We start from the raw sequence: 13,995 nt of genomic DNA, 5'->3' as shown, positions 1-13,995 counted from the left end.
GTAAAGTTGTCACCGTATTCTTATGCTTCGCTGCCGTCTTTTTTGAGATTTTGGTAACTTTGACTATTTATTTTGTGTTTGTCTTTGTCCAAAGCTCAACCATTTTTTTTAAATACATTTTTACACTACCTAAAACACATGGAAGCACATTTCAATGAGTTAATGGCACTTTATTTTGAAATACAATATATATCCAACAATATATATCTAATTGGGATTGTAATATAGCAGCCCTGTACACATCATTAGATGTGTGTTTCCTGGCAGTTTGAGTGTATTTCCATGAAGGTATATTTTTCTATCTGTTTAACATGAATACAATATTAGATTTAATAATGCTACTTGAGCTTCCTCTGTCTCAGTGGAATCTCCTCATGAGGAGAATTTCTCCAATTCTGTTAATCTGCATATTATATACTGCAGTTTAAATGTGCCCCTGGAGATCTACTGTGAAAGACCTGATGGAACGAGGCCAGGCCAGGAAGAAAAGGAATGTAATGAAAAGTGTAATCTCGTCAATCCCTCATTTAGTTTTTTTTCTCATCTGTTCGCAAAGAAATGAAAGCTGAATGAAAGGTAGGAACATCAGCTCCATCTCCAGTGAATTTTAAGGAAGGTAAATGTTTCAGAAACAAAGAACAGAGCAGTGAATGAAATCCTCAAAGAATGAAAACGTTTAATGAAAATCTTACAATGAACGTCTTTATTCCCAGCCTCTGGTAGGACTGAGATATTAACCCGATGTGACCGGGCCACAGCAGATTGTGACTGACAGATGTGAATGCTTCAGCTGTCACTTTTTTTAATATTCAAGGTCAATGAGTCGGTTACCTTGACGAATTTAAGCATTTCCTCTTAACAGCTGCTTGTTTGACACAGGGAGATCAGATCAGCCGTGTCGTGGAGAATCAACAAACATCATCACACGGCATCCATGTTTCCCATTTACATGCAGTGTTTTCTTTCATTTCACAGACAGTGGAACTGGTGAACAAGAACATCCGAAAGGGTATAGTGAATTATTACGATGACCTGGACTTCAAAAACATCATGGATTTTGTTCAAACCAAGGTAAGATTATGCCAATCTATTTCATGATAAGGGGCATTCTTCTCAATAATACACAGGAATGGAAGTGTACATAAATTTTTTTTAGACTGTGCTAATACCCTGTGGTGGAAAGAAGCCTGTTTATTGTTGCTCAGCACAGTCAGTAATTGTTGGGTGAAAAAAAAAATAACTGCACCACCAGTGAACTTGGATCCTCACAATCTGCTGTGTCCAAAATAATCAGCAAACAGTTCGTCGCCATCACTGTGCACCTGCTCTCGGACTGCATCAAGCTGTCGCAAGCAGCCTGCAGCTGAAGACCTCCTTCCCAGCTTTTATCAAGCACATTGAGATGCAACGTGCAACAGCAGCAGCAGCAGACTGATCACACATTGAAGCAGAGTCTCGGCCTTCAACAAACTCCACTGATTAGCGGAGACAAGATGCCATCCTGTGGGCGTTGTGGTGTTTATAGCGTGACCAACTCCCGCGGCTTGATGAAATGATCATTTCGCTGTGGTTAGTCGGCTGCTGTTTGAAAGGTAATTGCATGTACCTGAAAATTGCTCATCTGCTTTGGGTCAAAAACACGAGCTGTGCAAGTCACTTGTTTTCAAACCATGAATGGCATGTGTCTTCACGTATGTTAGAGGCATTTCACATTTTTGAGCATGTTAACAATACTTCATGGTTTTTAAATTTTATTAATTATATTAATTTTATTTATTTGATAGTATAAACCTGTCAGAGGGGGCCCAGATTTCCTGCAGTATTTGAGATTCCTTCAGGTCATCAACAAAACACATCAGAGGAGCTGATGCATTAGATCGACTCTGTTTCCATCTCTTAATGGCACCTATGGATTTACTTGTGATTTCAGGCCAGTGCCCTCAATTCAAGTGTGGTTGTGTTGAGAAAATGGTGACGTGTGTGTGTGTGTGTGTGTGTGTGTGTGTGTGTGTGTGTGTGTGTGTGTGTGTGTGTGTGTGTGTGTGTGTGTGTGTGTGTGTGTGTGTGTGTGTGTGTGTGTGTGTGTGTGTGTGTGTGTGTGTGTGTGTGTGTGTGTGTGTGTGTGTGTTTTGAGATTTGTATCAAAGATGGAGGTAGATTATATCACAGATTGTGTAGTGTTACAAGTATTGTTATGTTGTCTTATTATTAAAAACTTGACAGTGTGATATTTCATAGTGGGAAGTATTTCTGGTACATAATTTAGGTGAGTTGATAACAAGGGACCAGTACAATATTACCAGCTTATTCATTTTTTCTTATCTGAATTGATCTTTTCTGCAAAATGCCATGAAAGTGGAACTTATCTCAAAAGTTTAGGTCATGAAAATGATGCCTGTTTATTTGTGTACATTGATATTTTTGGTGGGGTTTTTCTTCTTCTTGTTGATCAGTCTTATATTCTGCAATGTGTGGTCATAATTTGAAACAGATTGGTCACAGTCTGTTTCAAACTGACATAATTACAAGAGTAACAGTGGCCCATCAGGACCAGTCATCAGAGCTTAAGTACAATTTCACTCCCGTCTGAACAGTTGCCTTTGCACTTTTACCACCAACTTGCTGCTGAATGCAAATTTTTGTACCTTTCTAGGGCTGACAATCCAGCAATCAAAGCCATTTTTACATAGTGATTGAGCTATTATGTTTTGATTGGTTAAGAACACGGTCATCATTTGATTTTTCACCATTTTTTTCTTTCTTTCTTCCTTTTCCATAAAGTTACTGCCACTTCTCTGTGCAGATGCAGTTGCCATGAATTTCCTTGTTGGAGACACTTCTAATTGACTCATTTGTTCAAGCTGTTTCACCCTGAACTGCTAATGACAATTATGCTGTGGCTATTATAATAATAGCACCTATAGGAAGATTTATGTGTATATGTATAGGCACTTAACACCCAAACATTACCTGGTTGCTTGCTTGTATATGTAGGAAGCTATGAATAGGATGCATCAAACATTTAACTGAAACGGCTAAAGAAAAAAAAAACTTCAATCATTGTCATGATTGATTCAGTTTTGATAATTTTCAGTTAAGATTGTATCTTACTCCAACCTGTTGATCCATTTTTTTCTGATAAGTGCACAATCATCTCATATGATGCCTATCAGACTAATGGGCCTTTTCACCAGTGATGTTGATAACACGTTATTAAGTAACGTGTTACTCTCGTATGACTACTTTTTTCAGTAACGGGTAATCTTAACGTGTTTCTATTTCCAAACCAGTAATCGAATTAAAGTTACTTTCCCATGTCACTGTGTGTTACTATGATAGCGTTCCGCAAGACGACTTTCTTGTCTGCACAACCGCTTTATTATTAAACACTTGACTCCTCCATTCTCCTCCAAACTGACACAGACACAAATAGCGCATGCATGCAGACACTGCAGGCTCACCTGGCCCGCCCATTTCTCCGCTCTCAGCCAATCACAGGCCAAACCTGCTCTAACGTGTTCAGGGAACAAAATAATTAGAAAAAAGTCGCACAGAGCAGGCAGTGCAAATAAATAAAGAAATAGAGCAGCAACAGACTACAACTACATCTCTGGGTAGATAAATACCAGTAATGGTAAATAATCTGATAAAGCCGTGAGTCAGATATAAATACAACAAAGGATGAAGGTCAAAGGTTAAATATGTCTCAGCAGAGTTTTTGGCAAAACCGGTTGTAATTTTTATGTTCATGCGACGGAGGTGTTGTCGGCAGCTGCTGAAAGTAGCTAAAAAGTGACTTGTAATCCAACTAGTTACTTTTAAAAACAAGTAAGCGGTGACTAAACTACTTTTTAAAAGAGTAATTAACAGTAATCTGATTAGTTTTTTTTCAAGTAACTCTGGCAACACTGCTTGTCACTGGAAACAAGCTTCAGACTAAATATCGGTCTGTATCAAGTGAGCATCAATGAATAGACAATGAGAAATGGGCTCGTCTTTGAATGAGACAGTCATTAGCTGTGCTCGCTACAGGTCAGATCATATCCTGGACTGCCATCATTTCAAGCTGACCTTTTTGCTCAGAGTCTCACTGTTTAAATTTAGATGTGACATTTATTTCAGCCACTGTGGTTTCTTCTGCCTTCATTGCAAAAGAAGACAGAGGTTGTTTTTTTTCCCCATTCACCTACAGTTTCATGAATAATGAAAATAGCGGCGATAATGTATACTTATGCGTGGTTTTATTGCAACAAAAAGTTGCTTTTCCCCCTCTCACCAAATTGAACACTCGACATTGTCTCATGAAGGCCTCAAATACTTGCGGCAGTGTCTGTGGGCACTGCGACTGCAGAGTCAATGGTGAAGTCTGCGAGTGCTGCAAACAACAGAGTCATTCAGCCATTTGTACAGACACTCGCTTCATTTCCTCAGTGCTGTGTGGTTGTTTCACTCAAAAGTGGTGATGCATATTTATAAGTCCATTTTGGGCCCATTGCAAGAGTCACTGATGGCATTTAAGCAGAACAATCGCTTTGCATATTTTCTTTGGAGTCAAATTGCTATGCTTTACATTAAAATGGCCTCAGCAACAAGCGGTCTGCCAGCAGACGAGAACAAAGATAAAGTTCAACAGGAATCAACATATCAGCAAACCTGGACCATGTAACTTCTGTATGTGTAATAGCTCTCGGTTACTTCTACCACATGTACACAGTTTTCCTAGAGTGAGTTGAAAAATTCAAATGTCAGGTACTTGTTTCCACATCGGGGTATATTTCCTTTGAAATATTCAGTAACAAAACTAAAGTCACAATCAAATGTCACATTTGGTTTTTTTTTGTTTGTTTTTTTTTTTCTTGTAAATAGATTTCGTTTGGTGAGCAGGTGTGAAATCTAATTAACAGCCAATTTTTAAATCGCTCACTTCACACCGGGCAGAATGTGAGCAGTGGCGTTGAATCAGTCTGGATCCCTCTCTTCAAAGACTGCAAACTCATAACCACCAATTATTTCGATTCAGAGTACCAACAATGGGTCAATGAATAGCCCCTCCAACAAATATTCATTCATTATGAAATAAAAGTGTAGACATAGAAAATGAGAGAAATTGTTGTCATCATCACTTGAGGAAGGTGCTTGTTAAATTACAGGGTTTTTCATTGAAAGAGTCTAATAACCGATTTGGAGTTAATTTAGTACAAAGGAAATAAAATGTGTCCAGGTTATCCAGAGAGAGAGAGAGAGAGAGAGAGAGAGAGAAGTTTTTTTGTTTTGTTTTTGTTTTTGTTTTTGTTTTGTTTTTTTCAAAAATGAATATGTCCCACTTTCAGGAGATTTATGTTTGGAAATCTGCTCTTTGTATCCCCACATTTTGGCTGTCTCACAGCCAACGCTCAAGTCTTTGTTTTAACTTTTTACTGAGCAGATATGCTTACAGTGTGCTGGGCAAGATCAAAGTCCCTATATTACTTCATAATATTGACAGACAACACAAGACAGACATTCACAGCTTTAAACACCTTGATAACAAAGACATTATTTAAAAAGACTCAATCAGGGAAAGAAGATATTTATTCATGTAATTGACATTAAATAACATGAATTTTCAGAGTTATTTAACTAAGACGATGACCACGGGTGAAAACCAGTGAGCTGAACGGAACCTCAGTGTATCACTGAATGGATTCAAAGTAAGAGTCAGTGTTGTGCTCTCAAAAGAATAATCAGTCACTCGGTGGGTCTGCTTATTGACCAAAGGCTTTATCTCTGAGACCTGTAGGAGTCACAATTGATCAGTTTGGTTTGCACAGTGTGTCCATTTATCAGATAGGAGGCCGTTAGAACCAACAGGAGCAGCCAATCAGTCACAGGCTGTGTTGATGTAGATCGTCTGCTGCTGCTGCTGCACCTTATTCCAAAGGCTATGGTTGATTTTATTGGTGAAACTGGTAAATAAGCTAATAAAGTGGGCTGCCTCTAGATTGACAAGGAACAGAAGTGATTAGCTAAACTTGTTTTTTTTTCTCAAACTATTTGAAAGCACATTTTCATCTTCGAAGCTCCACGGTCACAGTGTGATAATTGATGAACAGGACATAAGAATCGACTTCTTGTCTCACAGCCAACACTCAGAAGTCATCTCATCAATCCAAATAGCCACACAGTCCCAGTGAACATTTGGACATCTGTCAGTGGAACACTTTCTACAAACTAAGTCTGTAAATACAACCCTGGGTCCTAAAAGTTTGGGGCAAATCATATTCAACATCAAATAAAGAAGAAAAAATAGCATTTTCTCTCTCCATGAAAATTATCGGCTCAACCTGAAATTGACACAAATCAAACTCTAATTCTAGAAACAAAAACAGACTACCTCATGACCGATTGATTGAGATTTGTTTTGAATATGTAAAATGAACAAGTATGGATATTAACGCACATTACCACATGCAGCTGATACTAGTTATGAATTGAACATGTTATTGGTTTCACAGGCAGAGGGAGCATGATAGTCATCTGTTGTAGTAGATTTAAGGTTCGCTCTAAATCGTAAAACTCCACATTACCATCTAATTGAGTTTATCTGAAGGCAAAATATCAATTGTACCTTTTGTCCATTTTATGAAATTAGTACCCTGAATCCTCATTGATCCCTGCAGCAGAGGGACGTCTCGGTGATCAAAGTTGAAAACTACAGCATCAATCTCTGCAAAGATGAGCTCCGCCGCACCACCGCTGGGCTGAATTCTGAAGCACAGTTGCATCTGAAATGGGGGGGATAAGCACTGAACTATCTTGTGTTTGAACTTACTGTTTCAGGCATGAATCACATCAGAATCGCTTTGCTTTTCTGTGACCTCGTTTGCATCCTGACCCAGAGCTGAGAGAGAAACTTTGTGGAGTCTCGCCAACAACATGAGGGGGTGATCATTTGGCAAACTGGCATCATATCAGCATATCGGCCATACCGCCTGCCAAAAAGCCACCTCATCTTTATGCATTTATTCATTTTCCTTTCCTAGCCCTGATCTTGCCCCTTCTTTCTGCCTGAATTTCCACATTTGCTTCGTGAAGTGACTCAACAGCTGACCCAGCACTTGTTTTTTTTTTTTTTTCCTTCACTGTTAAGCGGCAGCTGTGCAGCCACTGTCTACCCCAGTGAAACTATATCTGGTGTACCCAATAGAAAACGGGGAAGGAAACATGCAGCTGATTTTTTGTTTTTGTTTGTTTGTTTGCTTTATTAATACGAGTGTCATCATGTGAACGTTGCTCAAACAAATGAGAGTATTTGTTCCAGATCTGTACTCGTACTGCTTAATGCAACTTGTTAAACTTTGGCACAATAACTGTAGAGTTGTATCTTTGTCTAATGTACAATTATCACATGTAGGATTGACCAGAATTTATGTACTTACTGACATTACATAATCATACATAAATTACGTTATTTGAGGGTTTTATGTGATAAACCAACACGGTACTTTTGCACGCCACACTTTTCAGGGTATTTTTGGTCAAAATTGAAAACCATGCATCATTTTCCTTCAACTTTACAATTGTGTGTTGATTGTGTTGTAAAACCCCAACAAATTACATTTATATTTGTAGTTGTAATGTATGTGACAAAATGGGGAAAAGTTTAAGAGGTATGATGAACTTTGTAAGCCACTATATAGTGAAAGGCTTGTTTTGTTTATGCCCCTTGATGATATATTGCTCAGCTAATCCACCATCTGTATAGAACATTGACTTTGGCAAAAAAAAAAAAGTGATTGGCTTGCTCACAGAACAGACTTTAATTATTTATATGCTAATCTTTTGGAAATTGTGTTTTATTTTCTGCCAAACGTTTACTGGTATTCTGCCACTGATGAAAAAATACACGTTGTTTGACAAGTTGTTGCTGTTTTCTTCCCGTCATTGATTTTTCAGCCATTTATTCACTTTAATAGTGCCTTCTTTTTGCATTTATATTTTTATGTGGTCCTTCTTATTTCTTCCATATGTTTTTTTTTCTTTTCTCTGGCAGTTCAAGTGTTGTGGAGGTCAGGAGTTTAAAGACTGGGAAGTCAACATGTACCATAACTGTACTGCTCGTGGTCCACTGGCCTGTGGTGTCCCATACACCTGCTGTGTTACTACTAAGGTGGGTATTACTACTAGTAGTGGTCGTATTACCACCACACTAACAGCACATTTACCTACAGTTAATGATCTGCTTTGTTGGCGATTACTACATGCACTCACCAGCCATTTTATTAGTTACAGGTATACAATTCCACTGTGGAGTGGAACTGGATTCATTTGTATTTCTTATCAGTTTCACATTGGCTCTCGGATTATTGAGTTGTCACTTTGTATTAAAAAAATCAGTGATGACCAGTATGTGTGAAAATAAAAAAAACTGTTATTACATGAAAAATGCCTTCAAGACAGACAGACATAACAAAAGGCTCGGTGGTACAAGAGAAGACCTGCAGTGTCTTATTTACAACCATGTAGAGTTTATTACTGCTGTCGATCAGGATGTTGTACCTTGAAGGTTTATACCGACAGTAGCTAATCATTCTCTACAAATCATCCATACCATCAATTCCAAGAGTAAGAACGAAGTTGGGTGAGGGAAAATACGTAGAGCGCAAATTGAGTGTCATTAGGAAACTGTGACATGAGAGACCTCTCCCATGAACATCCAACAACATTTAGGATGACCTTTATCAAAATATATATATTTTAAAATCTTGTCACTTCTGGCATTTCATTTGAACCAATAAAATAATAATTGGAATAGTAGCAACTAAACGGTGGAGGTTAGAAACAGGATAACATGAAGATATCCAATGACAGCAGTGAGAAATTATTGTGTTTACTTCTCATCTACTGCGTTTCTCATGTATGATGAATGTGTGGCTGATATATAATAGAAACACCAGCAGCAGTACAGGTCATCAAGCAAACTACAACCTCAGAAATCTAACAAAATTAGAACATCCCTGATGATCTCAGGCTAAACTGACCATTACTGCAAAACTTTAAGACAGAATTTAATGTATTGCTGAGGTGCTGAATCACATGGGTCTGTAAAAATTATTATTTATCCGTCATTGTAAACAGTTCCTACACTGCTCTACATACAAAGATGCTATTATATCATTTTTATTATATCTATTCTGGCCAAGCCATTTTAAATTGCTGCTTCGGTGTTTAGTTGTTGATTAGGAAGATTACACTATTTATAAGGATGTATTATTATTCTTATAAAAAAAAGAAGTAATCTGGTCACCATTTGTGATTGTTTGATCCTTTATGCACCAAACAAAGAGCACTGACCTGAAAAGTCAGACAGGATCACAGGAAGGCGCACATGGGGTCCAGACGACATTGTGCTTTGACCATTGTTCTCCTGTTTTGCAGGAAGGTGTGCAAAGTTATCTTATCATAGTCTGTTTACAGTTGTTGGGGATTGATTTCATATACAGAGTAAATTGTGTAAATGTTGTCTTTCTGGAGATGGATCTGTGCAAACTCTGATAACTTGCTTAGTGATTCCATTTCGAAGTTTTAAACAACGTTTGGGTGTGTGGAGATGCATGGTTGAGTTTCAGACTTTGTTGCCGGCTGTCTGGGGAGGCAATGCTACGATAACAGGCATGGATCCTCAACAGGCCTGTTGGTGATGAAGTTGCATTGTGGGTGGTTCCAGAAGCAGCTTGTGACCAGATCAAAACACTGCAATAGCAAATCAAAACAAAATGTTGGGTTTTCATTAGTTATGACAGTGCAATGTTTTAACTTTGGATATTTTGTCAACCGAAAAAAAAAAACCCTACCAAAAAAGCCCCATTTACTTTCTGGTCATCTGCTAAGGACAGTTTGGTTGTGCTGCACCTGTATTGATAATTATCTCAACGTACCGTACGTATGTCGTCCCCAATAAGTCAGATAGTATCAATACTTAATTGGTGCAGTAATCCCATAACTTGGTTTTTTGTGTGTTTTTTTTAAACGTATGTTCACAATGTGAGTAACAGATTTATCTGTGGTTTGAAAGCTATCTGCTCACCAAACAAATGCTGTTAAAATAGTTTTTCAGATAAAATGATCAAAGTGTTTTCAAAAGGTATTTGTTGAATTGTGACTGTGAATATACTGAAAACTCCTCAAAAGAAATGATTGCGTTTCTTTGGAATGACACAGCAGAGCTTTCCATGTGGTTGCTGCCTCAAAACCAATAAAACTTCCTTGTGATATTGACTGAGGGTCTTCATCCTGGTCACATTTCGCAGTGCAACTGCTTCTGTTCGTTCAATAGAAGCACAATTATTACAACTTATACCCCACTGTCAATATGACCTTTTTGAGGACTGCAATCCCAATGGTTCATTGAGATCCTGAGCATTCTTTCCCATATATATGTTGAACTGTAGAAAATTAATAAGTGGTGTTGTATCAACCTGCATCTCGTCATCCTCCTGATCAAGCATTGACAAAATCATACAGACACCAGCCTGTGTTTTTAAACATGAGGAAAATGAGACTGGACTCAAACTGAAAGAACAAAGACATTTTCAACCTGAAGTGGATTTTAAACACTGGTTTACATTTATTTATGAAGCTCCAAATCACAATTGAAGTTATCTTAGGGAACCAGAGTGTAATTCATGCGTTTAGTTACTTTTTATACGAGCAGCAGAGGAGAGCAAAAACTCCAAATGAATTGGGGGAAGAAAAAGAAAAAAACTCTCCAGCGGCAGAGGCGGCCATCTGTTCTGGTGGGTTTCTCTGAGAGCAGAACAGGAAGCTGAATCTCTTATTGTGCACATGCCATGTCTGTTCATGTTGCCGAGTCCTGTCAGTAAATGTCATTCGTTTTTCATACTTGTTGTACTTTGTGTCATTTTTAAAACTATAGAGTTCGATGAAAGCTTGAGGGTACCCATGATAATATTTAGTTTTCTTACATTTTAATATGAGATGTAAATGAATAAGCTAATATGTAATATTCTGGAGGAATAAGTAGGAATCAACAAAGCTCACGTATGCCACTGAAAGCACAAATTGGTAACTGAACATGACTGCCGTTAATAGATAATAATTTGTGTATTTTTTCTGTTGATAGCTGTTTGAGTGCGAACAGTCCAAGTGTAACTCTCTTTGGCAGTGGAGGTCAGATATTTACAGTTGTGAGGCCTTAAAACACATTTTCTTTATCTGCAGTCACCTGCTGACTCCTCATTACGTGCAGCTTTCCATTTCTCTCCCACTGACTTTTCATTTATTGCTCTGTTTCTCTCTTCTCCAGCCTAATGAAGTGGCAAATACTCTGTGTGGGTACCAAGTCCTGGACAAACAGGTAAGATCTCACAGCCTACGAGTATCTCGCTGCTGATTCTGTGACCATCAAGGGGACTATTGTGGTGAAGGAAATGTTGACATTACAATAAAGAAGTGGCTCTTCCAACTATGGATTTATAGATTCTGAACTGCTGTGAAAGTATATTATAAACAACTTTCCAGTCCTTTTATAAGGAAAATGCACAGACCAATATAACTGTATTCTTTCCTGCAGGTAATGATGGACTAACCAATTGACCTTAATTGCATGTCTATTGAATGTTTGAGGAAACCAATGCGCCTGGAAAAAACACAGAAAGAACATAGCAATGCTGCAGCGAAAGGCCTTAGAGCAGATTCTGAGCCAGGGATATTGTCACTGTGTGAGGCAACACCCCACCCTGCAGCCCCACCAAAACATTGTACTAAGTAAGAAAAGGTTATCGAACAATAACTTATAGAAGTCTTTATTTCTGAAAGAGGCGAGTGTTTCTGTACACTATTGCACTACAAAAGTCATCCGAACTCATTCCCTGAGATTGTGTTGGTAATCACAACGTGGCAATCTTCTGGAGGGAGTGACGAAAGAAAATGGATGCTTGTTTAAGCCAAAGAGAAACTCTCTTCAACTTTGTCTGCAGAAAAGCACTTTGAGTTATTGTATGCTTTGAGATCCATCACTGAATAATTTAATCTGGCTGTTAGAGATAATTGCTTTTAAACAGAAGACAGTCGCTTTGCTTCCATAGACCGTCGTCTGGTCTTTGGTCTGATGGCAGTGACTGTCGAGTCAACGGCTGCCATGTGCGTCGCCTCGTTCCCACAGCTGCTGCCACAGATTCCTGGAGTACCAAGGAGAAATCCCCCCCCCCCAAAAAAAAATTAACGTGATCAATTTGAGCTAAATGAAATGTGGTTAATCATGCAAGCCTTTTTGTATACCTCTGCTGGATGCAGAAGGGTTTTTGCTTTTGATTTTCACAGTTTCAAACTATGTCTGAAAAGTGTTTTGTGTCCCGCAGCGTTTGGATTTGATCGAGATAATCCACATCAGAGGCTGCACCGACGCCTTCTTCCTCTGGCTGATGGACAACTATAAGATTATGGCTGGACTGCTGTTGGGCATCCTACTGCCGCAGGTACACACACACATGCATGCAGAAACATGTGAACCTCTCATTTGTTTCAGTTGAAAGTGTTTTGTTCAACCCTGAAGGGCAACTTAGTTGATGTAATAAGTTAGACCTCCAAGAACAATGAGGTATGTCGTTTATTGCCAAAAGTCTAATGATCCAAGCAACACTTCCCTTCTGTGCAAGAAAATAATCACATAAACCACAGAGAGAAAATTTTCTGATAAAAACTACTTCGATGTTGAAGCTTCTCTAAAGCCTCCGGACGGATTTGGAGCACGCTGACACGCCGTAGCACTTTTCAAGCATGAGAAACTTTCGCTACGTTCAGAGAAACCAGAGAAACCTTAATATATTTTAGATATATTACACATGAACTACAATATTTCAAGCCTTTTTCTTTTATTATTTATAATTTTAATTGTGAGTTCACGAAAATGAAAAATACCATTTCAAAATATTTCAGATGATCAGGTTATTTTAATTCATTTCAAGTAGAGGCTTGTGGCTAATAGACTTTTCTTTTCTCCTCTAAAAGTCCAATAACACTTTTTGTATGACATAAGTGTGGAATAACTGACAAAAGAACTCAGTTTTTAATGATATTTAGATGCTGTTTGGGAGACCAAACGAAAGCAAGGTTTTAAATGTGTAGTTATAAAGCACTTCATATTTATTAATAATAATAATGAGTATTTCTACATAGTATGTTTTTCTTTTTTGATGTGTTTTTAATCTACAAGAATATAATTCTGAAGCCAAAGAACACAAATCTTGACTGAAAGATGTAATGTGATCACTGCGTTTACATCCCTGACAACTGCTGAATTATTTAAAAAAAAGTTTATTTCAAATATGCAAGTTGAGCATGTTCCTAAAGAAGAAGGATGATGCAAAATCTTAATAAATCCTACTCCTGTCGCAGGCGGTTTGTTGTTTGCGTCTCGGGATAAATAAACAGTGTGGTAAGCAAACATAAATAATCAGAATGCAAAGGTCTATTTATGTCTATGCATATTTTCATTCATCCGCACAGGAGGCATCTCAAAGGTTCTGTCATGACACTGCATCAGCTCCCACAGTCAGTTCCACAGTTTCACTCCACAAATGGAAAAATACATAATATAAAGGTTGTGCAGGCACCTGGATGCTAAGAATATATTTGCCTCTTTTACATGAGCCGGTTATGTATGACCGTTATGCCCCTTGGTTGGAATAAATTTGCTGCTCAAATTTGCAAAATAAAATTATTTTTAGCTATAAAATCCATTAAATTGATTTTTTTTTTTTTTGCCCAGCCCTAATCGCTCCACGTTCAGCGGAAGGTTGTGCTCACATAGTTGGACTCTATGCCAGAAAGAATATAGAGAGAGTCAAACTGAGGGAAGCTCGTGTCATCATGCCACCAACCATCAAGAATACCAATTACCAAGGCTATCGCGCATCATCAACTAATCGACACGCTCTTCTTGATATACGTGGAAGACTTTTTTTGGCAGGCAAAAACATGCTCCGCGAATATCAA

The 13,995-nt window shown here is 38.2% G+C and overlaps 1 protein-coding gene across 1 annotated transcript in view; it reads left to right on the top strand.

Moving 5' to 3' along the window:
* tspan15 (tetraspanin 15) overlaps nt 1–13,995 on the top strand; it is a 31,130-nt gene that overhangs the window by 14,588 nt on the left and 2,547 nt on the right. Inside the window, exons 4-7 of the mRNA XM_080497527.1 lie at nt 976–1,071; nt 8,033–8,149; nt 11,306–11,356; nt 12,360–12,476. Of these exons, the coding sequence (XP_080353653.1) occupies nt 976–1,071; nt 8,033–8,149; nt 11,306–11,356; nt 12,360–12,476 (381 nt within the window). The remainder of the gene's footprint in view (nt 1–975; nt 1,072–8,032; nt 8,150–11,305; nt 11,357–12,359; nt 12,477–13,995) is intronic.

This window comes from Blennius ocellaris, assembly GCF_963422515.1.
Source record: "Blennius ocellaris genome assembly, chromosome: 1".
NCBI lineage: Eukaryota > Metazoa > Chordata > Actinopteri > Blenniiformes > Blenniidae > Blennius > Blennius ocellaris.
Note: the sequence above shows the minus strand (reverse complement) of the source record. Positions and strands in the feature narration are given on the sequence as shown.